This window comes from Echeneis naucrates, chromosome 5 (assembly GCF_900963305.1).
Source record: "Echeneis naucrates chromosome 5, fEcheNa1.1, whole genome shotgun sequence".
In the NCBI taxonomy this organism is placed as follows: Eukaryota; Metazoa; Chordata; class Actinopteri; order Carangiformes; family Echeneidae; genus Echeneis; species Echeneis naucrates.
In genome coordinates this window covers 26,102,260-26,129,965 of record NC_042515.1, presented here as the reverse complement: position 1 = coordinate 26,129,965, position 27,706 = coordinate 26,102,260, and the positions used below count along the sequence as shown (strand labels likewise).

The window sequence follows — 27,706 nt, the reverse complement described above, 5'->3', positions numbered from 1 at the left end:
AGGCTTCACCTCTTACTATTTATAAACTCATCAGAGCTCTCTCTCTCTCTTTCTCTCTCCCATTTTTACTTCTTACTTGATGTCCCTTCCTGTTTCAAACCTTCTTGATCTGTGGGACAGCAGTGGTCCCACTGCTATACAACCCAGTTTCCTATGCAGGAACTCCCTCCCTCTTCCTAAAAATGCCCCTCCTTGGTAGAATGAAAGAACAACAGAGTGATAGAGGTGTCCCAAACTGTGCAGCCAGACAATGAAAGCCACATTCAGTGCCCAGGGTTGGCGTAACAAAGATCAGGGTGATGATGGCTATGGTGTAGGGGCTCAGAGGCTAACATGTGGTGTCTGCAGTGCACCTCTGATAGGAGTCATTCCTTACTTGACCTGAAATCATTCAGTTGGTAAGTTCAACTTTGTGTGTGTGTGTGTTTCAATAAGTGCTGTGTGCAGAAGTCAGTACTTTAGTAGTAGTTGCTTGACATGCACTTGTTGACTGATTTGGCTCTGGATAAGTCTTGTAAAGCAGATTGTACTTTTCACTTATATTCACTCCTTTCTTCAGGCATTGCTGCTAGACTGAACTGAGATCAATTGAGAAAGCATTTACTGATGTCCAAGAAAACTGCCTTTTCTCCTTATGGTATACATTAACTTTATTGCAGCAAATTTTTACCGGAGCACAGAGCAGATGACATTCATCAGTAACACAGTGTGTAAATAAGGTGTGCTGCATTAATGATGTAGCAAAGGGTGGTGCTTCAATGATGAGTCAGGAATTGATTTTCTCATAATGTGCCAAGTGAATGCAACTTACTTATATTTTATTTCTTCATCCAGCACCCTTATTTATATACAATTATCTTAAGCAGACTGTAAGAGTTAGACACATGAAAACATTTTGAATAACATGTTTTCACAACACAGTAAAGAAAACTATGTAAGTGTGTGCATGTGTATGTAAGTGTTTGTGCATGTATGTGACTATTTATTTGCGTGACTGACTGGCAGCTCAGAGCAATTAGTTCATCCCACAGAGTGACACTGGGGAGTAGCTTCACTGGAGGAATGACTCAGCAGCACAGGGAGGACATCATCTCCAGAAGCATCAACACCATTTGCTGATATAATTCTGTTAACTTTTAAAACCACATTTGTTTTTTGGTTGCCCCCAAATAGCAAGGAGCGGTTAAAGTTTCAAAGGGCACTCCATCAGATGTATGTGAAGTGAAGTTAACTTGTTTCTGGGAGTTCAATCTCATGAAAACGGTTGTAAGATCTGCTCTGTGGCTCTGCAGGAATTTTGTGACTGATAAAATGAACCAAGGGTGATAGAAGTTGTTTACCAGACAGGGATGGTCTTACTCAAAACAAAGCTTGGTTGCAATTATGGAAGTGGAAGTTTTGTGAACATCGGTTTACCGCAAAGTAGGACTGGGCAATTATGGCAAACATAATAATCACAATAGTTTTTATTAATATTGTTATTATTATTATTATTATTATTATTATTATTATTATTATTATTATTATTATTATTATTATTATTGCTGATATTGTAATCACAATTAATGAACACATTAATTGTTCTGAAAACATAAGCTTTTATGAAACAACCGCAACTGAACTTTAAATATAACTGAACAGAACAGCTATAAATACATTGAAACCAAGTAATGATAGATAAAAATAATAAAAGCAACACATAAAAACAAATGCAAACTAGAAAATTCCAGGGATATTTTGAGTGCCATGGGGCATCCTTATTTCCAGTGTTTCCATAATATTCTGGTTTCCAGAAATTTCACTGGGGACCACCAATGTTGTCCAAATGAAATAAATGAGTGATAACTGTCTGCTGGACCTACTGGTATGTTTAGTAGGGCCTTACTAGCCCATATATTTGGGATAGATGTGTGACAATAATGCCTATTGAATATAATATGTTATGGCTTTGGCTGGCATCTTCACTAGGGCGACTGTCGCTGAGGGCCATGGGTAAGCTAATGCAGCCTTCTGCTAACGTCCAAAACCACTATTGATTTCTCAGAATCGGAGAAGAAATCATTAAAACTGATGGCCATAACGATCATATTGTTGAGCTATCAAAGCTATCACATTGAGCTATTCTCAATGTGTTGAGAAATGTTAAAGATGTCATTAATATTGACAGTGAGGAAAACGCTAATAGGCAGCAGGTCCTCTCTGCTCCGCCCACTAACTGGACTGAGAAACATTGATTAACATAAAGAAATAAAACAAGGATTTATTGATTAAATGTTGCATATTGTAGTGGTTATAGGTAAAAAATGGATTCTGGCTGACTTGGGTGTTGCTGCCTCCTGGGGCTGCTTTGGGTCTTGCCTGTGTGAGGTGATGTGGGGGCACGGGCTCTGCCTCCCCTTGCGCAGTGGCACCCTGTGGGATTGGGGATTGTGGAGACCTTGGGCTGGGTTGGTGTTTCCCTGCAGCCCGGCGGTCCAGGAGCTAGTCCCTCTGCATAAGGTCGCCCGCAGTGTGGGGTGTGGCGTTGACCTTCTTTTTAGGTCTCTGGACAGTGCCCCTGCGTGCTCCGGTGCAGCCCCTGAACCAGCTGGGCTGGGCTATCTGTCAGCTGGTTGCGAGCAGCGGTGGTGAAGTCTGGAAGCCACACACTGAGATGACTAGTTACTCCCAAGTCATAGAAAAGATTAGCTCAAAATGAACGAATTGTTCATGGACAACACATCACTATCTAGGAGGCGAGAGACAGCAGCAGTCAACAGCTTCTTCTTTTTTCTTTCTGATAGGTGTAATATCCGGACAAGACCACTAATTCATAAACTGAAAACTAAATACCTCAGACCACTTATTGCATGCACCTCCTGATAGTCTTCATTGACACTCCGAACAAGCTGGTTTACCAGAAAGAAGTGAGTGCTCCATGCAGCACGGTGGTGTAGTGGTGGTTAGCGCTGTGTGGAGTTTGCATGTTCACCCTGTGGCTGTGTGGGTTTCCTCCGGGTACTACGGTTTCCTCCCACCGTCCAAAGACATGCATGTATAGGTTAACTGGTGATGTTAAATTGACCGTAGGTGTGAATGCGAGTGTGAGTGGTTGTTTGTCTCTGTTTGTCTTTGTGTGTTGGCCCTGCGATGGACTGGCGACCTGTCCAGGGTGTACCCTGTCCCTCGCCCAATGTGAGGTGGGATTGGCTCCAGCAGCCCTGCGACCCGGATACGGATAAAGCGGAAGAAGATGAGTGAGAGTAAGTCGGTGCTCCAGAACTGCAGCCGGTATGTTAACATAGTACCAAATATCCCGGTCCCTGGTTATCTACTTCCTCTAAACTTGCGGTCAATATCTTGGTCAGCATGTGCAGAAATAACGGCAACACAAATTCCTCTGCTTTACACACTACATGCTCTAGGTCAGCAGGTCCCGCTTCCACATACTCTGCAAGGTCTAAAATGTCTTTCAACAACTCCAGATAAAGTTGAAACACATCCTGCATAGCCACAATGTTTGCAAAGACTTCCAGGTTTCACCAATCGATTAGAGTCAATTCGCATTAGCCCCGCCCACTGACTTTGGGTGAGTTTGACAGATAAAATTAATTAATGAAGCACAGCAACAGAAACATGAAATAATTAAATAAATTATGAAATAATTATATATATTTTTACTTTAAATGAACTGGTATTTTAATTAATTAATGACACATTTAAGTAATTTAAAGATTTATTTAAATATTTCATTCTGTCCCTTTTGGTCCTCCATAAACAGGAGGCTGTCTAATGACAAACTCTTTTGAACAAGGTAAAACAGTCTGTAGGGAATGTTGCCATGAATATGGTGTGTTTATAACATCATGTTGTTAGTTTACGCTTTTATATATAAATATATAAAAAGGAGACTAATGCCAGCCCTCACCAGCACCAATCACCATTGCTGCTATTCAGTGGACTGGTGCAGCTAATCAAGGCAATCAAGAGGTGCACTCACCACTCACAGGAGGGAGGGGGAAGGAGCAGACCCACAAACCAAACCCTGTGACACCATTATAAAATCTGAGAAGGGTGGAAATTTTCATAAAAAATTAACTGTGATTGTATAATAACCATAGCAGCTATCAAAAAGCCTGTTTACACCATCAGAGTTCAAAGTCTTGTTATCCGTTCAAACCTTAAGCCACGTTTCTGTGACAAAGTATGAGAAAGCAGTGTGGCTCGAAAGAGGGGTGGCTTTGATCCATTTTTATGGTTTAAATTTTATGCTGACCCTGCCTGTCAAAGTCACATTTTATGAATACCAACACCTTTGTCTACATTCTGACAAAAAATAATTTGTCTCCTTTTCATGGTTTTGGCCATGAGCTCAAGTTAAAAATAGAATTTAAGGTTATTTTTTACTGCTTCTCCTATTCTACCAACTGACATTCTATACTCTGGCTTTGAAGAAAGTGATTTCCACTCGTACCTTGAGTGCTCATAGTTTGAATAGTTTCCTTGTTGTGTTAAAACAATTCAATGTTTTGTAAAGAGCAGATGTTTACCTCTGTTTTTAAGTTTGAATCACATTTCTACATGCAGGTATGAGAGAGCTAGGTGGCTCATGCCACAGGATTGATGACCTTCTGAATGAAGAAGGGGCTGACAAACTTGGGAGCCAGTTTTCATGAATTCTACTTGCAAAGGAAGGTCGCGGGTGGAGAGCCAGACCCTTTGGCCTACCTGGTACTCTGGAACTTGGGAGTGAGAATGATTGGCTACAGTATCGGTCAGCTGCCTTGAGGAGGGAGGCCCTTGCTCGAGTCCAGCTCTGACTGCAGCAACTGAGGGGCAGGAAGCATCCCCTTCCAAGGCTGGGAAGAGAGGTGGCACACTGGAATGGAGCTAGAGCAGTGGCGGAGCTGGTGAGGGTGTTGTGGGAATATTCCAACCGCAACAAATAGGGCATGCACTGGCGTTTACCCTCTCCTTTATCTCCCAGGTCAGAGATGCCAACACACATGGAGAATGGAGGATGTGTCCGACGCACTGGTATCTTTAGCCTTCTTCTGGAACTGACAGGAAAGGGCGTCAGGTTTGACACTGTGGTAGCCAGGTCTGTAGGAGAGGGTGAAGTTGAATCTGGTGAAGAAGAGGGCCCACCGTGCTTGTCGATAGTTACGTCTTTTCGCTCTTGTCGGTCCACACTAGGAAGGGCTGTTTTGGTTCCTCCAGCCACTGGCACCACTCCTCTGGGGAAAGCTTCACAGCCAGAAGTTCCCAGTTGCCAATTTCATAATTTCTCTCAGATAGTGAGAGGCACTGAGAGAAAAAGCCACATGGATGTAGCTTCTGGTCACTGGCTGTTTGCTGGGACAAGATAGCCCCCACTCCAACATCTGCCGCTCCAAGTCAGTGACTTGGAGGTTGGGCACAGAGCTGAAGCATTCCCTGGATATATCTGGAAGGCGCAACTAGCAGACTGGGACCGCCAAAAGGATGTCTTGGAGGATGTCAAGATGGTGAGAGCAGCAGCTACAATTCCGGATGAAGCGTCTGTAAAAGATGGCGCCCAGGTGCAACTGTTTACAAGTCATCACTACCCTGACCTTAGCAGGATCCATTTCCAAGCAACCCTGGGCCATGATGTAACCCAGGAAGGACATCAACTGGGCGTGGAACTCTTACTTTTCTCCTCTTTGCAAAAAGGGAATTCTCCAAGCTGCAGGAAAGTCTGAACATGGTGGCTGTGATCCTTGAGGAAACTGGAAAAGATGAGGATGTTGTCTCAATAGACAAATGCATTCGATCCACAAAGACCCCATGAACAACAGAAGAGGGAACAGACCTTGTGAAGCCCGGGGCCCCCGTCTAGACCCAGGCCCAGATATGGTGCCAGTACACAAGCGCCTGGTCGGGTGGTCGGGTCTGCCACTCAAGCCCGAAGAACCCACATGGATAAACCCCCCCACCGCACCTCAACCTCCGTGGATCCACCATCTGCAGGGAAGACCAATGGGGTTGGGTGTGATGCCAAATGGGTAGCGTTGGAAGCAGGAGGTCCTGGCAGACCGGACCCAGGTGGCATGGACTGACCAAGCATGACATATAGTCATTAGTTGAGTTATCGTTATTGGTTGTAGACTGAAAGTTGTGAAATTATTTTTCTGTGCTCACCTTTTTGTTTGCTCCTTGTGTTCAGGCCCAGTGTGCAGGAGTGTTTGGGAGGGGGTACCCCAGCACTTCCTCAGTTTTATAGGAGTGATGTCATGGCTGACATCATCAGGGCTGAACCATGTAGAAGGGTTTGTCTTTTGTTTTAGAATTTAGGATGTAGTGTAACAGGCAATTTGAGGGTAATTATGTTGTTTTTTCATACAGTATTAGGGGTATGGAGAGAGGTAACCCTTGTTGTTTGGTATGGCCTGGAAGGGGCTAATTGAGGGCTGTATAAAAGATCAGTAGAGTTCAGAGGTTAGAGAAGGTAGGCCATGCTGTGGTGAACATGTGCTGTAAGTTAGATTTTTTGTAATTAATTTAAGTTTATAGTTATTTTCTTGGGAGTTTTTGTTAATTTTTTTGTAAATATTTTTGTTTATATTTTGCCTAATTTGCACGTGTTTACCAATGTTTAATAAATTGGCACCAAATTTGGGAACTTAGTGTTTGCCGAGTCTGTCTACTCACCATCTTCCTTGCCCTCACGCCAAACTGCCCTACAAGGGTTTGGATTCTGTCCTTTTTGGTGACAGCTGTGATGTTTTCTGTCCATGAGGAGTCAGCAAAGATGAGGACACCAAGAAACCTGAAGGTGTGGTCCCTCTCTACAAGTTCAACATTGAAGTGAAGAGAGGCAGGTTCTGTTTTGTGCTTCCTGAAGTCCAGGATGATCCCTTTTGTTTTTGTGATGTGCCGTGCCAGAATATTCACTGAACACTGGGCTGTTGACCTCTGCACGTCCTCTCTGTAGGCTGACTCGTCCCCCTCTGAGATTAGACCAACCACCTTAGTGTTATCCGTAAACTTGATGATGATGGTGATCTTTGTGGGCTGGACTGCAGTCCAGTGCAGTGGCAGTCCAGGCACATGTGAGAGAGGAGGCCATAGCAATTCAGCTCAGTGATCAGAATATCCGGGATAATTGTATTGATTGTATAGTCCTAGCAAGCCACCTCCTGTTTTTCCAGGTTGCTCAGCACAGAGTGGAGAGCTATGGTGCCATCATTTTCTGTAAGTCTATTCACTTGATAAGCAAACTGGTGAAGGTCAAGTTTTGGGGGAAGGCAGCCTTTAATGTGCCAAAGAACCAGCCTCTCAAAGCACTTAATGATTCCTAGTGTGAGGGCAACAGGCCCGTAATCAAATAGGCTGACTGTGGGTGATTTCTTTGGCACTGAGATGATTGTGGCTATTATCAGGCGGGTGGGGGGGTGACTGCTTGGGCCAGGGAGAAATTTAAATATCTGTAGAACAGTGGTCACCAACTCCGTCTTGGAGGGCACTGCCCTGCATGTTTTAGATGTTTCCTGCTCCAACACACCTGATTTAAATGAGTGGCTCATTATCAAACCTCAGCAGAGCTTGCTGACAAGCTAACCCCTGCTGTAGAAGATGGACTAGAGCTGGTGGGCACTAAGCACCTTGCTGGAAATTCCATTTGGGACAGCAACCTTCCTGGGGTTTACTGGCAGAAGGACCCTCCTCATTTCATGCTCCTTTACAGTGAGTGGAGGGTTGTTGGTGGAGGCAGGATTGGAGTGGTTGAGTCTTGCTGCAGCAACTCAAAGCAAGCAAACAGCAGTTATGCTCCTTGTTGTTGCATTACAGCCTCTGTAATTAGTGGTTTCTGTAGACCTTGCCACACCTACCGTGAATTATTGCTGGAGAAGGGGGTGGCTATATTCCTCTTGTTGTGCACCTTAGCCTTTTTAATTCCTTTTTTCAGGTCAGCACATGCCACATTATGTAGTGCTATGTCACCAGACCTGAAGGCAGCATCGCGGGCCCTGAGGAGATTATGGACCTGGCTGGTCATCCAGGGTTTCTGGTTTGGGAAAACCCAAATTTTTTTTTATCCACAGTCACAAATCCAATGTTTAGGCTGTTTAGATTTACAAATTCAACCAGATGAGGTTTCTTCCTTTACTTCCTTTGATTCATCTAATCACAGTGAAAGATGTGGAGGAATTCAGCATATCTGAGGTTGAAATTTAGCTGGTGCTTTCTTGTCTGGGACAGGATTCTCAACACCACCAGGGTTTATCCAGTCAATTGTCTAGGTTTGTGCTTCTTTGAGTACACAAAGGTCTTTATTGACCTTTAATATTCAACATAAACAACACATTTTCAAAGCCATTGCTCTACATGCTTTAATCACACTTGAAATCGTGTTGCCTTGTTTTCCTGAGTAAGAGAGTGAGCAAATGATTCAGTCACAGTGATTTCAGTGTCTTTGTTCTGGGTCTTTGGTAGAAGCTCTTGGCTTCTAATTAAGACAGTTTTTCAGTTATATGAGTGATTTTGTGTCTCTGTGTGAAGACAAGTGGCAGCACTCAGGCTCCCTCTATAAATTCTCTCACTTGAATTTAAACCCTGCCAACAGAATCAAAGTTCAACTTCTCCACCTGTCACGTGCTTCTTCTGAAACACAAAGCAATGTGGAAAATGACTCTGCAAGCTAACCCGATGTGCGGCTGTGTGTGTTGCAGTGTGGAAGCTGATCCTCCAGGCAGTGAGGTGGGTGCCTCTGTGGACTCCAGCAGTGGCTATGGCTGTGTCCCAGTAACCCACAGTGGCAGGCTTGACTCTGACCACTGGGAAACCCTGCCCTATGGACACATCCTGCTAGCTGGTCAACTACAGCCCCACCAGCCTAAACTCCAGCGCTCCCAGTCCATCCTTCGCAGACAAGCAGAGGAGGCAGCAATCAAGCGCTCCCGCTCACTGTCAGAGAGCTATGAGCTCTCATCAGACCTCCAAGACAAGCAGGTATGATGGCTGGGACAAACACTCACACAGGGACAATCTTATTCCAAATAGTCACAAATTACCATTTAATGACTGATCATTTTATTCCATTTCCCTTCAACACTGCCAAGTGTTTTAGTTTATTTTATCTTATTGCTTTAGTTGTTGGGCAAAAACATTACATTTTTAGTTCACCTGTGATCTTAGTTAATTTTATCAACTTAAACTTAGAAAATATTAACTTTACATTTAATTAATTTATAACCCCACTCAAAATTGATTAAGAATAATGTTCTTGGCCCATCAGGATTGGGATTTACAGACTTCAATAAAAATGGTTAGATACTGTCCCCTCGGTCACTTCTGATGGCAGAGCTCACACCCTTGCTTACTAAGGGAGAGAATACATGCTTACTCTGGGTCTGACTTGTTGCACACGTTTTTTCTACATCACTGCGTTTTGTGATTTGCTCACCAAACAGTTTGAAATCATGATTTCGCTAAAAATTTTAAGAATCATTCATCTCTATCTCACACACAGACAAGCATAAACTACATTAATCTTTAAAACAGCACACACTGAATCTTTTTCAACAGTGATAGCTAATCACAGCCAAGCAAAATGCAACAACAATATTGAAGAGGTGGTGCTCAGACAGATTATTACATTGGGGTTTACAGGAAACTAAATACTTTTTGACTCACACCCTATGGAACACAAAATGGGTATCATCAGAACAAGGGAAAAGAGCTGTCTGCTTCTGGGGTCTCTGAGAAACTCAGAGAAATTTTTAACAAACACCACATCCTGGAACACTTCAAACCCAGCACCACATTCAAAACTGGTTCATGCCAAAGTGACTAACTTGAAAAAATTAGTCGATGGAATTGTTATTTTGAGTTCAATACACTTAATGCCAAGTTTGTTCAACTTAAAATCAATAGTAATATCAATTGCTTTACATATTTATTCCACTTATAACTTTAAGCTGAATACACTAACCTCCAAGTTGATTTATCTTAAAAATTAATTTGCCCAATTACTCCACTATCCGAAGAGTAAAATAAAATATGTTTAGTGCCAACAGTAAATATAGTATTTTCAAAGTGCAACATTACCAATAACCAAGCACTTAGATCCAGAGCAGTGGTATAAGTATTCAGCTCCCTGTTTTAAGCAGATAGTTGATTCTTCAAAGATTGAATTTTGGGTTTCAGCTCACCTCTGCCCAGGTTTAGCATGACCTGTTGAATAAAGTGGAAGGTGCTTTTCATGCACTTGTAGCAATCCAAGTGCAAGGCATAAATCAGTCCAAAAAGGACATAGAAAGCCTGTGGCAGGTTGGCCAGCTCCTCCATTACTACACTCCCTTCCAAGACGATGCTCACTCTCGATGGGTTGAGTTGAGGATGTTCGTCAATGCAGAGAATTCTCACTGGAGTTTCACTGTACAAGTCCTTGTCAGTTGCATCCTAACAGAAAAAGAAACAGACAAAGAGAGAACATTGTAATTTCAATAATGCTGTATTGACCACAGAAACTAAGAAAGGACAACACCAGTTTTAAATTGCCATAATTTGATCCGTGCATTACAAGAGCAGTTTGAAAACCTGTGTGCTTAAATTCAGTTACTTACCAAGCAGGTTTTGAAGAACGCAGAGGAGTCATCCCCCAAGACGACTGGCAGTCCCCAAAGACAATGGCACCAGATGTCTGTTGGCTCAGTGGTCTGGAAGATAGTGGGCATAACTATGTACACTCATACTGTATATGGTTAAAGATTCCAGAAAATCGTCACAATTTAATTACTTTATCACAAACTTCCTGGACATAAAATGTAGAGGAGTGGATAGAAGGACAGAAGACGAGAGATAAAAACAAGAGAAGAGCAAAGTATAAAGAATAGGAGAAAAGAGGAGGAAATGGAAACAGGAGAGCACTGAAAAGTAATGAGATGACAAGAAAGGGGGGAATAATAGAGAGGCAGTCATCTTAGGTAGATAAGTCAGCCTACCTTTGTCTGACGAAAAAGGTCACTTAAATACTGTCTTCTTCCTGAATAGGTCCATCAAGTTTGGGGAGGAACAGTCAAGTGCCTCAAGGAAGTTTTCTTTGAAATTTTTCCCCACCACTCGGATGAACTCGTAACACAACTGAAAACATAATGTCTAGGCCCATGATCAAATGAAAGACATTTAAGTGTGCATTATGCAGGTGACTAAAGTAGTCAGTTTCAGTACAAGACTCAGCAAACCCACATGACAGACAAAACTTTACTGGTACATCTACAGCTGGTTGCTGTTGTGAAGGCGGGATAAGTGTATTCTTGGTGCATTAAGTGATTTGAATGTACATAGACATTCCTGGTGTAAACATGGAAATGGTTCTGTTCCCATGTTTTAGTCTATAGCAGCGGTCCCCACCCCCCTGGCCAGTCTTTTGAACCGGGCCACACAGAAAGAATAAATAATTTACATTATTTATGTTCTATTTACTATCTGAAGCTGAACTATGTTTTATTTTGAAAAATGACCAGATTCTCTCCGTTACATCAGTCTATGACTCACTCTTGACGCATGTCAAGACGTCTCGGTCATGTGATGTGTTACCGCTAAAATTAAACCCACAAGCTAGCGGGGTTTGAGCGAGCGAGCAAGCGAGACAGACAAAATGAAACATTGATCATTGTAAACATAATACAAACACCATTGCTTAGCATAGTAACAAATAACGATAAATAATACTGACCACTTTAGCCTGCTTCTCAACCAACGGCAGTCGAAATATCACCTTTCATCTCTCCATGGACACAGCAGCAGCGAATATCACAAGGTTTAAAGTAATAATAAAAAAAAAAAACTAAACTAGCAAATTACCACAGCTACATGTGCTCTTCAGTCTTTTGTGAAGTTTGCTAACACTAACAGCTACCAATTCCCGTTTTCATCCTTCAAAATAAAAGCATGTATTTCAAAATAAATTCAAAAACTGCTGCAATTACACACTGCATAAACAAATGGCCCAACACAGAAGTTCTCAGGACTAGACTCCCCTAAAGCAGAAGTCACACTCCTTCCAAGAGAGCAAATACACATATTTTGAACAGGGAAGATAGATGATTTGAAAGAAGGTTGAGGGGAAAAAATCTATGTAAAACTGGAAAAATCATTCCTCACCAGAGGAGGTTTGCAACACCACCACTCTCCCACTTCCAATGTCGTCCTTTCAACTCTACCCAGGAGACTCAAAAGCTTAGCCTCCAAAACAAGACGTTTACTAACGGCTCCAACGACTCTCATGAGGACTGAATGGAGCACTAATGAAGTCGAAACCAACACCTCCAACGACTGTGATTTCCAAACACTGGCCAACTAATGGGCTGCTGACATTAGCTCTGATAATAACTGTAAAGAGCCTAAATACCTGAATTTCTTCACCAGCTGTCAGACTAGTTTAGTCTGGCCAGAAGGGCACAAACTGATGAAGACTCTTGGATGAGAGGCCAAACAGCTTCACAGATATAAAACCACACTCCACTTCAAAGAAATACTTTCTGACTATTCAACTAATTCACAATAAACCTGCTGAAGAGACTAATTTATGTTTAAAACTTAGTTGTTAGAACCATATTGCGTTCTATCAATAAGCAATGCATTACATATGTAGCAACTATGCATTTAAGCGAAAATCAGTTATTGCTGGATTAAGTGTGTAGCGATAGAGCTTAGTTTAATAAAAACAGATGGAGCATGTTGGCATTTGTGAGCAAAAACACAATGGTCTTAGAAGTCACACGTGTTGGTCATGGCTGTATTGTAAAGACTTTGTCTTTGTTATCACATGAGCAGTAACTTTAACCCTTCACTGCATGGCCTTTTCAATGTTCAGGATTAAATTAATAGCTTTTGTTAGATGTGACTACGGGCCATTTTCAGTTCAAATGGGTGAGGTTGTATGAACTCAAAAAATCGGACCCATTTTTCACTAAGCATATTTTAAAGCTGTTTTTAAGAGCTTTTTATTGCCCAGCAAAATCTTCAAGAGGCACCACATCGGTGCGGTCAAGTACAGATCTCCTTATATTTTGGACCTGATTCAAAATGAACCCACTTGACCATTGGATCAATTCCAAATTCACCTGGGTGATAATAAAAACGTGGTAAGCTCGAACAGTAAAAATCTCTCATCCAATAAATGGAAAGTCAGTTATTTAACAGTTCACCATCTCTCTGTCTCAAAAAACTAAATTTTATTTTATGGAGGACCATTTTGCAGGTAGTCAGAACAAACTGTGAATATTGATAGAACATACTGACACACAACTGAAGACTGCAGCAATCTAATGAAGAGCTCTAGTGCAAGGTGAATGACAATATAGTAACAGAAAATGGTCAAAACATAATTTGTGAAAATACAATGATCAATTATCAACACTTTAACATCTTTATATATATTATTGTATTACATTACCTATAGATTTCAATTTTCTTTTTTGTTGCATGCTTAGTACCCTGGACTCACACCTCAGCAGCTCAACATCTGAACAAAATGTTTCAAGTTTTACTTTGTTGGAGTCAACAAAGTAAAACTTGAAACATTTTGTGAATGTCCACTGTCTGGTACCAGAGAGCACCCATCAGTTTTATGCCATATGGAAGTGGAAGTGTACAATGTGGAGAACACATCCTGTAAATCTCATAGAAATCAGACGATGTTTGCATAATGAGGCTTACATCCTGTGTCTGGGGGCGGGGTGAGTCTGAGTCTGCGTCACTACTGACACTGTACTGCCCTCGCAGTGCGTATGCTGGTGCACAACTAGACAGTCAGCTAACTAAAGGAAGTCCTTCAATAAAACAAGAGATTTCGACTTCTTCTTCCTTTAATGAAGTTTTCTTTCCTCACCGTAAAACTGAAAATTATTACAGATAAAAACAAATTGTTAAATACTGTAGGCTAAAGTTAACAGAGTACGTTAACAACATAAACGAAATCTTCATACACTGTCATACTTACAAATAATTCTTTTCCCAGGCAAGAGCGTAAAAAACACATCAACAATCTGCTGTCTGCTTGCTCCTTAGCTAACTCAAGTAAAACTGCACATGAACACAGAAAAACACACGTAGCTGGAAAATAAAGGTGAAGAGCGATCACACTGACGCGTTTTTTCCGAACCAAAAAACAGAGCACTCACTCCGACGCGGTTTCTAACAACCAAGAATATATATACTTTTTAAACTTTTACCTGTTATTATTATTAACTTATTTAACTTGAATACATTTTAGCATCCTTAACATTTTAAGGCAGCACACTCCCCGCTTGATATAATCACATTATATCACTCCAGTTATAAACACATTTAAAGGGAAATGTCTTCTTACGACAATATAGAATTCTTTCACTGAGTCTCTGAAAGAAGGACTACGACCTCTGAGACTGGCCTCAAAAACACTCTGGCTGTCCCGTCCTTCACAATCCGCACCTCTACTTTGCGGACCTTGTTGTCACTGCTTGGCAAAACCTTGACAATTAGTCCCATTGGCCATTCATTCCTGTGGGCCTGGCTGTCTTTCAGCAAGACAACATCTCCTTCTTTGACATTCGGTTTGTCTGTTGTCCACTTTCTGCGGCTCTGTAGTGTAGACAGATATTCTCCCTTCCATCTTTTCCAAAATGTGTCAGCAAGACACTGGACTTGTTTCCACTGCTTGCCATACAACTGAGCTGTGCCAAAGTTTCCACAAGGGGCTGAAACTGCACTCATCTTCTGAGTAATGAGCATCGCTGGGGCTAGCACCATAGGCATATCTGGGTCAGTGGATATGGTCACAAGAGGTCTTGCGTTCATGATTGCCATGACTTCTGCCATGAAAGTGCTCAGGACTTCATGTGTGAGACGTGTTGGTCCTGTTTGAAGCAACATTGCATCCAGGATGCGTCTGGCAACTCCAATGAGCCTTTCCCAGGAGCCACCCATGTGGGAAGCATGAGGGGGATTAAAAACCCAGGAGCAGCCTTTCTCCTGGAGGTACTTCCTAACTGTTGTGTCGTCTGTATTTATGTTCAGTTCTTTACATGCTCCTACAAAATTAGTCCCTCTGTCAGACCGTAGAAGTTTAGCTGGACCACGAATGGAGAAAAACCTCCGGAGAGCGTTGATAAAACTGTCTGTTGACATGGTTTCAATCAGCTCGATATGCACTGCTCTGGTTGACATGCACGTAAACAGCACAGCCCAGCGTTTGCTGTCTGCATATCCTCCTCTTGTCCGGCGTGTCATGATGGACCACGGCCCAAAGACGTCGAGGCCAACAGTGGTGAACGGAGGCTCAGGAATAAGTCGGTCGGCAGGTAGATCGGCCATCTTCTGGTCCTCCAACCTCCCTCGCAGTCTGCGGCAGGTAACACATTTGTGAATGACAGCTGACACCAGACGCTTGCTCCCAATTATCCACCATCCAGCTGCTCTTATAGCTCCCTCTGTAATGTGTCGCCCTTGGTGAGCTACTTGTTCATGAAAGTGTCTCACAAGTAGTGTGGCAATGTGATGAATGTGTGGAATGATCAGTGGGTGTTTTTCTTCTTTTGACAGGTCAGCACAAGAAAGACGGCCTCCAACACGGAGCAGACCATCTTCATCCACGATTGGACTGAGCTTTTTGAGTGTGCTTTGTTTGGGGAATGCCTGTCCACCTTCAAGACATTTCAGTTCCTTCTTAAAGACACTGTGCTGCACAGAGCGGATAATCACAGTTTTGGCTTGTAGAAGCTCGCTCACGCTGGACTCATCTCCGAAACACTTCCATCCTTTCCTTTCAGCCTTGTCTGACTTTCTTTTGAAGGATGCTGCAACGTGAATGAGTCTGGCTATGGTGTGACAAAGTGTTCTCCAGCTTGAGCATCGCTCGAAGTGTTGTGCGCCCAACTGAGACTCTGATGCCTTGGTTGCTAGAGTAGTAGCCTCTGGACGAATCTCATCATCAGCTTCAGGCTCAATGAGGGCGAAGATACTACATTCGGATGTCTCCGCTGCCTTGTCATGATAGAGAAAAGCTGGCCCTGAGAACCAGCTGCTGTGTTGGAGTTGGCATGCCGGCATAAACCTGGTTGCATGATCAGCTGGATTCAGAGCTGTTGGCACATAGTACCACTGGTTGGGGTGCGTAGATCTCCTGATCCGAGTTACCCGGTTGGAAACATAGAGGTAAAACCTTCTTGTGGAGTTATGAATGTAGCCAAGAACGATCTTGCTGTCAGTGAAGAACTTTACAGTGTCTATCTCGATGTCCATCTCATCACTGATCAGCTCGTATAGTTCAACAGCCAGCACAGCTGCGCAGAGCTCCAGGCGTGGAACAGTGTGGGCAGGACGAGGAGCTAACTTCGATTTCCCCATGACAAATCCGACCTGATATTGTCCCTCAGTGTCTGCAGCTCTCAGGCAGGCCACCGCTCCTATGGCTATTGTGGAAGCATCTGAGAAGATGCACAGTTCCTTTGTCTGTGTTGAAGACAGTGAAGCTGGTATGTAGCACCTCTTAATATGCAAGTCTTCAAGAGCCTTTAAAGAGTCTCGCCATAAGTTCCATTCTGCCTCCTTTTGTGGGAGAAGAGGAGCATCCCACTCACTCTGATCAGATGACAACTCTCGGACGAGTGCTTTCCCTTGCATTGTTATTGGAGCTACAAAGCCCAAGGGGTCGTACAAACTATTGACTGTCGACAACACACCTCTTCGTGTGTATGGCTTTTCTTCGCTGGACACCACGTAAGTAAAGCTGTCTGTCTCTAAGTTCCAGGAGAGGCCCAGACTCCTCTGAAGAGGGAGGGGATCCATTTCGAGATCCAGATCCTTAAGATCCTTGGCACGGTCCTCTACTGGAAGTGCTTCCATGACCTGGCTACTGTTCGATGCCACCTTGTGCAGTCGCAGGTTGGATTCTGCCAACATCTCTTTGGTTCGTGTGAGGAGATCTATAGCTTCTTCAGGTGTGGCAACTGAGGTGAGTCCATCATCCACGTAAAACTGCCTTTCAACATACTGTCTTGCATCCGAACCGTGTTCTTGTTCACCTTTTTGCGCTGCTCGTCTCATGCAGTAGATGGCTACAGCAGGTGAAGGGCTGTTTCCAAAAACATGGACCTTCATCCTATACTCGACCACATTCTTGCTGATGTCATTATCTTCATACCAGAGATACCGGAGATAATCCCTGTCCTCCTCTCGAACGACGAAGCAATAAAACATTTGCTCTACATCTGCTGTAAGAGCTACAGGTTTTTTACGAAACCGCAGGAGAACTCCCAGCAGAGTATTGTTCAAGTCTGGTCCACTAAGGAGGACATCATTGAGTGAGGTTCCATCACATTCAGCGCTTGAATCAAAGACAACGCGTATCTGGTCGCGTTTTTTAGGGTGATACACACCAAAGGTTGGTAAGTACCAGTGTTCTTTCCCTTTGTCCAGAGGCAGTGCAAGCTCAGCTTGATCATTGTCCAACATCTTCTGCATGAACTTGCTATAATGCTCTCTCATTTCTGGCTTTTTCTCCAAGGTTCTCCGAAGTGAGCAGAGACGTTTCAAAGCTTGCTCCCTGTTGCTTGAAAGGCGTCGTCTTTGAGCACGGAAGGGTAGAGGAGCCACCCAGCTATTTTCCTCATTTTGGTAGACTTCTGCATCCATGATAGCTAGGAAGGCTTTATCCTCTACAGACAGTGCTAATTTGTTGTCATCTTTGGACCTGTCAAACACAGAACACCCTAGGTTGTCTGTACTCACATGGAGACTTGTGTTTATCTCACATGCAGGGAAGGTTGTGCTGTGATGTTGTGTTGTACCACCGTAGTCTTCCTTCACATGGATACTGTTAGGACATGGTCTAAGGAAGGATACACGGCCGTTGTTCATGATGTTTGTCTTGTAAACGTTCACCTCTGAAGGCTTATGAACTGTGCCCAAGCACACATCTCCCACAATGACCCAACCTAGGTCTAGCCGCTGTGCATAAGGCGCGTTGTGGGGCCCGTTGATTTGGTCACGTACCTTGTGCACTCTGAGGATGTCTCTCCCTAAGAGCAGGAGGATTGGTACATCTTGGTCCACAGGTGAAATTTTACTGGCGACTGGTCGCAGGTGGGGGTGATGGTGTGCGACCTCTGGGGAGGGGATTTCTGTCCTGTCATCTGGCACCATGTCACACTCTATTAAGGGGGGTAAGGGAAGCTTCACTTTCCCATCCATGGACTCAATGATGAAATTAGCAGCTCTCCTACCTGAAGTCTCTAATTTCCCAGCACAGGTTTTCAGGGTGTAAGGGGTCGAGCTAGTTTTCACTTCAAAAAGACTGAAAAACTCTGTCTTGGCGAGGGACTTATTACTTTGTTCGTCCAGCACTGCATACATCTTGATCGCATTTTCTTCCCTTCAGGATATGTTTTCACCAAGCAGATTTTGGAGCAAGACCGTGAACCGTCTGCATTTCCACAAACCTCTGTACACTTGGAGGTGACTGACGAAGGTGGGCTTTCATTTTGCTCCCCGCTTTCATCTCTGTCATCCACCGAACTCTGTGTGGTCACAAGGGGAGGACCTGGGTGCAGAGCTGCAATGTGTTTGTCACTGTTACATTCAAGACACTTGACAGTCATTTTACAATCTTTTGCCATGTGTTGAGTAGATCCACAACATCTATAACAGATACGATTCTCCCTGAGATATGTTTTGCGTTCTTCTAGAGTTTTGTTTCGAAAGAGCTTGCATTTTTTCAATGGGTGGGGCTTCTTATGAATTGGACACTGACGATCAGGTTCTTCCATTGTCTTTGAAGCAGGACTGGCCTGGATGTCTGATGATTCTGCAGGGATGTCAGTTTTCTGTACAGCCACAGACCCTTTACTGCTGTACTTTGTAGGCCTTTCAGTCCTGGAGGAGACATGACTGCTGAAGGGGGTTATAATGAAGCTCGGATCATTTTTTATCTTTGCCTGTTGTTCGACAAACCTTAAGAAGATAGAGAAGGGAGGAAAGGCCACTCTGTAATCCTCTTTGTACTTGCTTCCAAAGCTGATCCATCTTTCTTGAAGGTTATAAGGGAGCTTTTCCACTATTTGCCTCACCCCACGAGCTGTATCCAAATATGTGAGCCCTGGAAGCGCACCATCTTGCTTAGCACACTCCAGTTCGATGAGAATGTCACTCAGCTCTCTCAGTTTAACAGTGTCTCTATTGGTCAGCCTTGGGAAGTTCTCAATCTTTTTAAACAGTGCGTCTTCAATGACCTCAGGAGTCCCATAACACTCCTCGAGACGTTGCCAAACCATCGCAGCGCCTGCAGCAGGATTGAGAACGTGAACTGCACGAATCCTCTTCGCCTGTTCTGACGATTCAGCTCCCAGCCATTTGGTTAACAAGTCCAGCTCTTCCCTGGCTGAAAGATTCAAGTCCTTTGTGGAACTTAGAAAGGAGGCTTTCCATGCCCAATAGTTTTCTGGTTTGTCATCAAATTTCAGAAGACCAGCACTCACCATTTCTCTCCTGATGAGATATCTTGCAAAGTCTTGTGCCCCTGTAGGCTCAGGTAAGTACTCTCTCTCTGGGTTAGCTGTGTGTTGAGTACCATGAGGGTAAGTGTCACTCGGCCCTTTGTTCCATAATGGCTCTTTTTTTTTTATATCTTGGTACAATGGCTGTGTGTTTCTTGCGATGTCATGGAAAACACCAGGCTTAATGTCAAGTGTTTCTTGTTTATCTGTTTTCCTCTCACGTGTCTCCACAACTTCAGGTTCCAAAGGCTGTCCCTGCATGAACATGTCTGAGTGTTGTTGGATGTACTCACTAGTACGTTGAACTGTACTGAGGGGTTCTTCTTCGATATCTGGAAGCTGGCTGCGCTCCCCGCCTTCAACCTCGACTTCCTCAAAGGCAGAAGCCTCAGCTTTAGCTGCAGCAGCAGCTCTTCGACACTGGAGGAGATGGAGATCAGCGTCGAAGCTAGCCTTTTGCTTCAGCAGGTTTGCTTCCAGTTCAGCTTTCTGCTTCATCATTTCAGCCTCTCTTTCGGCGAAGGCTATCTGAGCCTGTGCCGCTTTCGCCTTAGCATAGGCTTTTGTGGCTGAAGAGGACGTTGATGAATATCTAGTGGATGCTCTAGATGACTGTGACTTAGCATCATGCGCTTGGAGAATCACCTTCTTCTTGGTGGCTTGATCTCCAACCTTTGTTTGCTGTTCTTCACCAGTTGCTTCTTGCTGTGTGGTGGTATCTTCTTTAAGATAATGTTTTCCTGAGCGTAGACTCATATTTGCTGAATATTGTGTTTTGCTGCTTGAGCCCGCCGTGTAATATATTTTTTTACTGTACTGCCCTCGCAGTGCGTATGCTGGTGCACAACTAGACAGTCAGCTAACTAAAGGAAGTCCTTCAATAAAACAAGAGATTTCGATTTCTTCTTCCTTTAATGAAGTTTTATTTCCTCACCGTAAAACTGAAAATTATTACAGATAAAAACAAATTGTTAAATACTGTAGGCTAAAGTTAACAGAGTACGTTAACAACATAAACGAAATCTTCATACACTGTCATACTTACAAATAATTCTTTTCCCAGGCAAGAGCGTAAAAAACACATCAACAATCTGCTGTCTGCTTGCTCCTTAGCTAACTCAAGTAAAACTGCACATGAACACAGAAAAACACACGTAGCTGGAAAATAAAGGTGAAGAGCGATCACACTGACGCGTTTTTTCCGAACCAAAAAACAGAGCACTCACTCCGACGCGGTTTCTAACAACCAAGAATATATATACTTTTTAAACTTTTACCTGTTATTATTATTAACTTATTTAACTTGAATACATTTTAACATCCTTAACATTTTAAGGCAGCACAGACACATTGGAGTTTGTTGTAGTACGATGTGTGGAAACTTGTGGAAATCGGTCAAAAAACTTAAATTTAAATTCGCAATCGGGCTTTGGCACTTTTGAGTGCTTGGGCCCTAAATATTAGGCTGATTTGGCCTTGTGGCCTCCTAAATGTCTGTGTGGGAAGGACAGTGGTCATCCTGTTAAGTAGTCCCAGTTGAAGCCTTTCGAAGAGTGTCACTGTCAGGGTCCACATTCATTGTGGTAATTGCACAGAGCCAGTAACAACTGGGGTGGTTTTACACCAAGAGTTGAGATGTTAGCAAAGGGTTTGGTTGTGTGGGTTGACAGAGGAGGTGAAAATATTAATGCACCGCTGTGTCCCATTTAAACACCGTTAACTACAGTGTAATGATCTGCTTCATTTTCTACATGATTCATTCCTTTCATTCTTTTTTTTGGAGTGAAAACTTATTATTCACTCTTATCACTCATTATTAATGAGCTTAAATGTTAATCCACTCTTAAGTAGATTGATTAATCTAAAACAGTGCTGCAGTGCTCAGCCATAATCATATCTTTCCTATAAATCTGTTTTTCGTGGGGGTTTTTGGGGAACAATTCTTCATTTTTACCTGTTTATCATTTGAGCAGGGTTCCCATTGCAGTTCTCCTCGTCTGTTTTCTAAGATGTGACAAAGGCAGATGAGGGCACTACTAGTCTTCATTTTGTTTAATTCTGTTGGCCTTTTTCAGTATTTTACCTCTTTTTTTTTTTTTTTCATTTCATACTCGACAAACAAAATCTACCTCCTGAGTAGCAATTACTCATCTTCAGCTGGTTTGAAAAGAAGCCATGAACCATTGGGAGTTTTCTCTGTTACAACAGGAGGGTGTTGTTATTAAGTCAGTCAGATGCTTAATCCCAGTGCAGAATGTTTTGCTGAAAGAACTTGAAGAAGTTGAGGAAACAACTTAATTGCTTGGAATAGACAGATATTGATGTACATTTTACAATTTGTTTGTTAACAAGACCTCATGTGTACATGGCTGTGGGTTTTTTCAAGACAATTCCCTTATATGTGTGGAGTTGGCCAAGCTGTCTCAGGCAAAATTCTGCAGATGAAGACTATGAGTTACTGTTCTAAGCTCCAACAACAGCTAATAAATACACGGTGAAAAATAGGATTTCTCTGTGTGATAGTGATAATTTACCATTAAGGAGGGTTGGCTTGCCATAAAACAAATATACAGGATTATTTAGTGTCCTCCAGATGTTTCTCAGGGGGTTATGACACTAATTCTCCTTCTCTGACTGCAGGTGGAGATGCTAGAGCGTAAATATGGTGGGCGTTTCATAACCCGGCATGCAGCCCGCACCATCCAGACAGCCTTCCGCCAGTATCAGATGAACAAGAACTTTGAACGTCTTAGAAGCTCTATGTCTGAGAACCGAATGTCCAGACGGATTGTCCTATCCAATATGAGAATGCAGTTTTCCTTTGAAGGGCCTGAAAAAGTCCACAGCTCCTACTTCAAGGGAAAGCAGGTCTCGTTAACAGATGATGGTACCGAAATCAGTTCAGTAGTGCAGTCAGAACACGGTGGGGAGATGGGTGTGCAGGCAAAGGCACCCACAGCCCAGAGCGACTTTACGGATCCTATCACAGAACTAGAAGATGCCTTCTCCAGGCAGGTCAAATCTCTAGCTGAGTCCATAGATGATGCTCTAAACTGCCGCAGCCTGCATGGTAATGACACCCACTCAGAGACAGTGAGGGGACATCAGGATACAGAAAAACTGGTCAGCTGCCAGGTGAAACCCTCCTACAGCGCCTCAGAACAATTTAAACTTGATGAGATCATGGCATCCTACAGGGACGTCACCCTTTACATTGATGAAGAGGAACTGTCACTTCCCCTGCCTTTGTCTCAGTCTGCTGACAGGCCCTCCAGCACAGAATTGGACTTACATCACCGTTCCCTCAAGCCTTCCCAGGACTATTGGTCTCTGGCTCATAAGGATGAACAAGGGGATATGGACACCAGCTGCCATAGTACACCTTCCTTAGAATGCCAAGAAGAGCATCTGCAGGTCGACCAGCTACCCCTACTGACCATCGAGCCTCCCAGTGACAGCTCAGTTGAACTGAGTGATCGTTCTGACCACAGCTCTTTAAAGAGGCAGAATGCCTATGAACGGGGCTTAGGCAACCAGCAGAGCAGCCCCAAACATATCAGCTATGGTTTGCCACTCCACAGGCTTTCCAGAAAAGACGATAATTCCGATCGCTGGCCACGGCAACTGGAGACCCACTTGGCCATCAATGGTGTGGCAACCCAACAAAGTAAGTCTGAGTCTGATTTCTCTGACGGCGACAACGACAGCATCAACAGCACATCCAACTCCAATGACACCATCAACTGCAGCTCTGAGTCCTCGTCCAGAGACAGTCTTAGGGAGCAGATGCTCAGCAAGCAAACATACCACAAAGAGACTCGCAATAGCTGGGACTCACCTGCTTTCAGCAACGACATCATCCGCAAGAGGCACTACCGCATTGGGTTAAACCTTTTTAACAAGTATGTGCTGTCCACTGTGTGGCCACACTAACGCCACACACAATGTGACACGTCCCTTGGTCTTTTTCAACCTTAATTTGCACAATTATGCATAACATATCGAATGAGGGATAGAGGAGGATGTGTAAATTATTTCCAGTAGATTACTTTTTACTTTATTGTTGAAGAACCAAGCATGAAACCCCCTAGAAACACAACTGTAGGCCTATTCTATTTATGCAGACGAGCCTGGTACTCCGCCAGGCACCGCCAGATATTCCGACCCACTTGGTCTTCATCTGAGCCTGAATGATTATATTTAATTGTAGCTGATTGTTCATTTGGTTTCTTTCAGAACCAGTAATTAAGTATCTTTTAATCATTTGTCACAAACACCAAAGAGAAAAGTTATTTTGTGTGCCCTCCATCCTACTCTGTCTCATTTAATTCCAACACCTCCCTCCCTGCATGTTGAAATACTGTCCTTCATCTGGCACACACTTGGCCCAGGGCAGAAGTTCAGTGGGATATTCACAGATTTGGACTGTGTCCTCACTCTTTCTATTTTTTTCTCTACACATCTCTCTCACTCAAACCTCCCCTTTGTCTCCAGGAAACCGGAAAAAGGCATCCAGTATCTGATAGAGCGAAACTTTGTTCCAGACACTCCAGTGGGTGTGGCCCACTTCCTGCTTCAGAGGAAGGGTTTGAGCCGCCAGATGATTGGCGAGTTCCTTGGGAACAGACAGAAACAGTTCAACCGAGACATCCTCGAGTGAGTCTGCAGGGGTTCACATTTGTGTAGTTTTTAATGTGATTGTGTGTAGACAGATCAGATGGAGTCACAACACGACTCTTTAAACAGGCTTCTGATTTAACTCCATGAACACAATTGTGTTTTTAAGCCTCACAGGAACACTTAGTTGCAAATAGAGTTACCAGGTCTCATTTGCTATCAACAGCTTTTGGAGTTTCTGAAGGGAACATCATGACTCAAATTACATCCAGGAAATAAACAGAAATAGAATCTAGTCTAATTGCTGGAATCTTCAGATAAACAAATATTCTACAGTGTTACTAATAAGGAAGGGAAGACATGAGTAGCTCATAGTTTTGAGTGGGCACTGTTTGCATCATTGAAATGGCTTTTTGACTGGACAAGCATTTGAAAGGATACCAGCTCAGTCAAAGCCCACTGAAATTCAGCGGCGGATAAAGTCAAGAAATGTCAGTGTGCCTTTGAGATGCATATGTAATGGCTTCCTTGGGAAAAGCTCTTTAAATCCTGATCTGCAAAGTCATAGGGCTATACAGAGCCAAGTCATAGTCTTAGCCAAGACATAACAGGTATTCAAGTAAGTAATTCTTTGTTCTATGTTCTTTTCTATGTTAGAATATAGGAAACCCGCGCAGGAACAGGGAGAACATGCAAACTCCACACACATCAGTGTGTGGGGCAACAGTGCTAACCACTATGTTGCCGTGCTGTCCCTCTATACATATATATATATGAAATACAAGAACCAGAATGAAACAATAAAACACAATCCATTATATTTAATATAAAAATAAAAAATATATTTAATATAAAAAATTGTATAGCAATCCCCACATTTTTGTCATTTATCAAATTTGTATATTGAGTATGTGGAGTTTCTAGTAGCATATTACTGCATTGAGACCTTCACATCCATTGAATTCTTTAATTTATGATAATTTAGTTATCATAAAGATACATTTTTTTATGTGTACTTGTCAAACTGATCATCCAGTGTTTCTTACCAGCTGTGTTGTAGATGAGATGGACTTCTCCAGTATGGAGCTGGATGAAGCTCTCAGGAAGTTCCAAGCTCATATCAGAGTCCAGGGAGAAGCACAGAAGGTTGAGCGGCTGATAGAGGCCTACAGGTGAGAAAGGTGCAGGCATCACATATGACGTGGCCTCATGTATTAACTCAAGGACAGCTGGATCATGAAAATCAACAACATAGAAGATAGAGAAAAGTGTTGTTTTTGCAAATAGGATGTCTGTTACATCAATTTAGGCTTAGGCTGTTTGCAAAACAGGCTCAAGTGGCTTGAATCAGATTTGTTTCATCCCTATGTAACCATGACCTGACTGTTTTATGGCAGTGTTAATGGCACAAATCACATGGAATCTGATCTTTTCATATTGGATTTGGTTCAAAATCAGATACAGATAAATTTTTTTTAAATGCAACCTCAGTCTGAAATACCGTGCAATCAGTATCGGAATTTAGCGTGACTTTTACGTCACTCTAGATTTAAAATTTTCATTATTGCAGGTGGGACTCACAAAAGAAAACGATCACTGCAGACAGTAGCAATGGAGGTAGTGAGTGGAGGGACAGTGGCTTTATAAGAAACCTTATAAGAAAGACCTTGTCAGTAATTGTGGTGACACATCTACCTACTTCAACTGCACAACGACATAAAAATAAAACCATAAATGCTAACATCTATGACTTCCATGTCTGTCATTCCCAGTGTCTTCTTGTTTACTTCCATAGACAGAGTGGTCTGTGTGATGTTTGCCTATTCTTCTGCGCATGTGATCACATGAGGGCCATGACGAGGTCACAATGGACTCCCAAATTTTAAAAGATAATGTGAACAACTACATGAAACAAAAAATTTGTCTGATTAATGGATGGCACAAGCAGTTTCAAAAACACAATTATCCATTAGACTGACGTGTCACCAGAAAGTTGCCATGTCACTAAGACATTCCTGGGCAGAGAATAGTGAAGCAGTGAAAAGCAATTTTAAATCCAGATTTAGTTCAACCAGAGAAAATTGGTTGGAGACAATTTGTTGAAAAAGTTGAGAAATATCTCTTATGGGGTCAGCTGGTGGAGGAGTATTATTTCTTCTACAACTCTTTTAGAAAGGTGTTTCTCTTAGACTGAAAAATTAACTACCACACCTGGGAGGTAAAGACGGCTGACCATCTGTTGCTTGCCTGTAGCCTCAGTGCTGATATGATGAGGAGCTCACTTCTCAAAATGTTGGTAAATGGCCCTCTGTTGGGTGTAGGCTCTACTGACAGGCCTCAGTCATGACTTGTTGTTTTGGCCTGAGGCTATGAAACATTGCTGTATACGAATTATATGAATGCTATTCCTAACTATATATGAATGCAGCACAGTAAAGCACTCAGTTTCGATATCAGCATAGATATCGACATTACCCAAAAGGAAGTGTCCCAATTTATCTGATTCGTAGTCTCTTGAAACGGAAACCTTGAGATCAGTTTAACTCTGAAGTTTCTGTTTCCAACTTTATTTTATCTATGCCTTTCATCTATCTTTTTGCAGCCAGCGCTACTGCATCTGCAATCCTGACGTGGTGCGGCAGTTCAGGAATCCTGACACCATCTTCATCCTGGCTTTTGCTATCATCCTCCTCAACACAGACATGTACAGCCCCAATGTCAAGCCTGAGAGGAAGATGAAGTTGGAGGACTTTGTTAAGAACCTTCGAGGTACTTTCCCTCCCTGTGCTTATTTCCAGTGTATTGTCACATAATCTACAGTATATTCTTCTCTGTGGCAGCAAGGAGTAATATTAACCTCACATGGCAATTTGAGGATGCATTTTGCCTTAATTAATACTTTAGGGTTCATAAATCATGGTCAAGATTGCACAAAGATTGTAGGGTATTAAGAAAGGCTTAGTGGCACAGCTACCTAATTTATCTGCCTATTGGAGTGTCAGTAAGTATCAAGTGGAGGAAAAGTATTCATCCACAACAAATTCTGAGTGACGTTTGGTCTGTACTGTGAGAAATATGTGCAGCACTGTAGTGTGCAAGTAAATCCAGGAGTTCATCAACTATGATAACTTATTCATAGTTACATACTTCATACCTTCTGTCCTCTCTTCTTCCTCTCTCGTCGTCAGGAGTTGATGATGGGGAGGATATCCCTAAAGAGATGCTGGTAGGGATATATGAGCGGATTCGTAAGCAGGAGCTCAAGACTAATGAAGACCATGTGTCCCAGGTTCAAAAAGTGGAAAAACTGATAGTTGGAAAAAAGCCGGTAAGCTTGAGTTTGCCCCCCACCACCATCTCCACTAAAAAAACATATGTGTGGCAGCACAAGGTTTTGTGTCGTACTAGTAGAATATGATAAGTAGTTCTACATGAAATTTATTGTAACTATTGTAACTAGGATTGAAGATTGAAGATTATGTCAGAAGGGGATAAAAAGATCAAATTCTAACAAAACAACCTAGTCAAGTAGCAAACAAACAAAAAGAAAAGAAGAAGCAGAAAAATGTAGATTGGGTAAATAAATACTTTTGTCCCACATTCAACGATAT

At 42.8% G+C, this 27,706-nt stretch overlaps 1 protein-coding gene and 1 long non-coding RNA gene across 4 annotated transcripts in view; one reads left to right on the top strand and one right to left on the bottom strand.

Annotated features, from left to right (window-relative positions):
* Positions 1-234: 234 nt before the first annotated feature.
* Positions 235-27,706, top strand: part of iqsec1b (IQ motif and Sec7 domain ArfGEF 1b) — a 43,698-nt gene continuing 16,226 nt past the window's right edge. For 2 of the 3 annotated variants that reach the window (XM_029501371.1, XM_029501369.1), the window contains exons 1-7: positions 235-398; positions 8,673-8,952; positions 22,119-23,380; positions 23,973-24,134; positions 25,145-25,267; positions 26,698-26,864; positions 27,284-27,423. In XM_029501371.1, the coding sequence (XP_029357231.1) occupies positions 334-398; positions 8,673-8,952; positions 22,119-23,380; positions 23,973-24,134; positions 25,145-25,267; positions 26,698-26,864; positions 27,284-27,423 (2,199 nt within the window). In that variant the 5' untranslated portion in view covers positions 235-333. Of the gene's footprint in view, positions 399-3,218; positions 3,271-8,672; positions 8,953-22,118; positions 23,381-23,972; positions 24,135-25,144; positions 25,268-26,697; positions 26,865-27,283; positions 27,424-27,706 lie in introns of those variants that run through there. The other variant, XM_029501370.1, reaches the window with a different exon arrangement.
* On the bottom strand, positions 8,891-11,367 carry LOC115043159 (uncharacterized). Its single transcript, XR_003840719.1, has 3 exons — positions 10,947-11,367; positions 10,569-10,661; positions 8,891-10,404 (listed from the first exon to the last, which is right to left on the bottom strand). It is a non-coding gene; the product is annotated as an uncharacterized LOC115043159 (long non-coding RNA).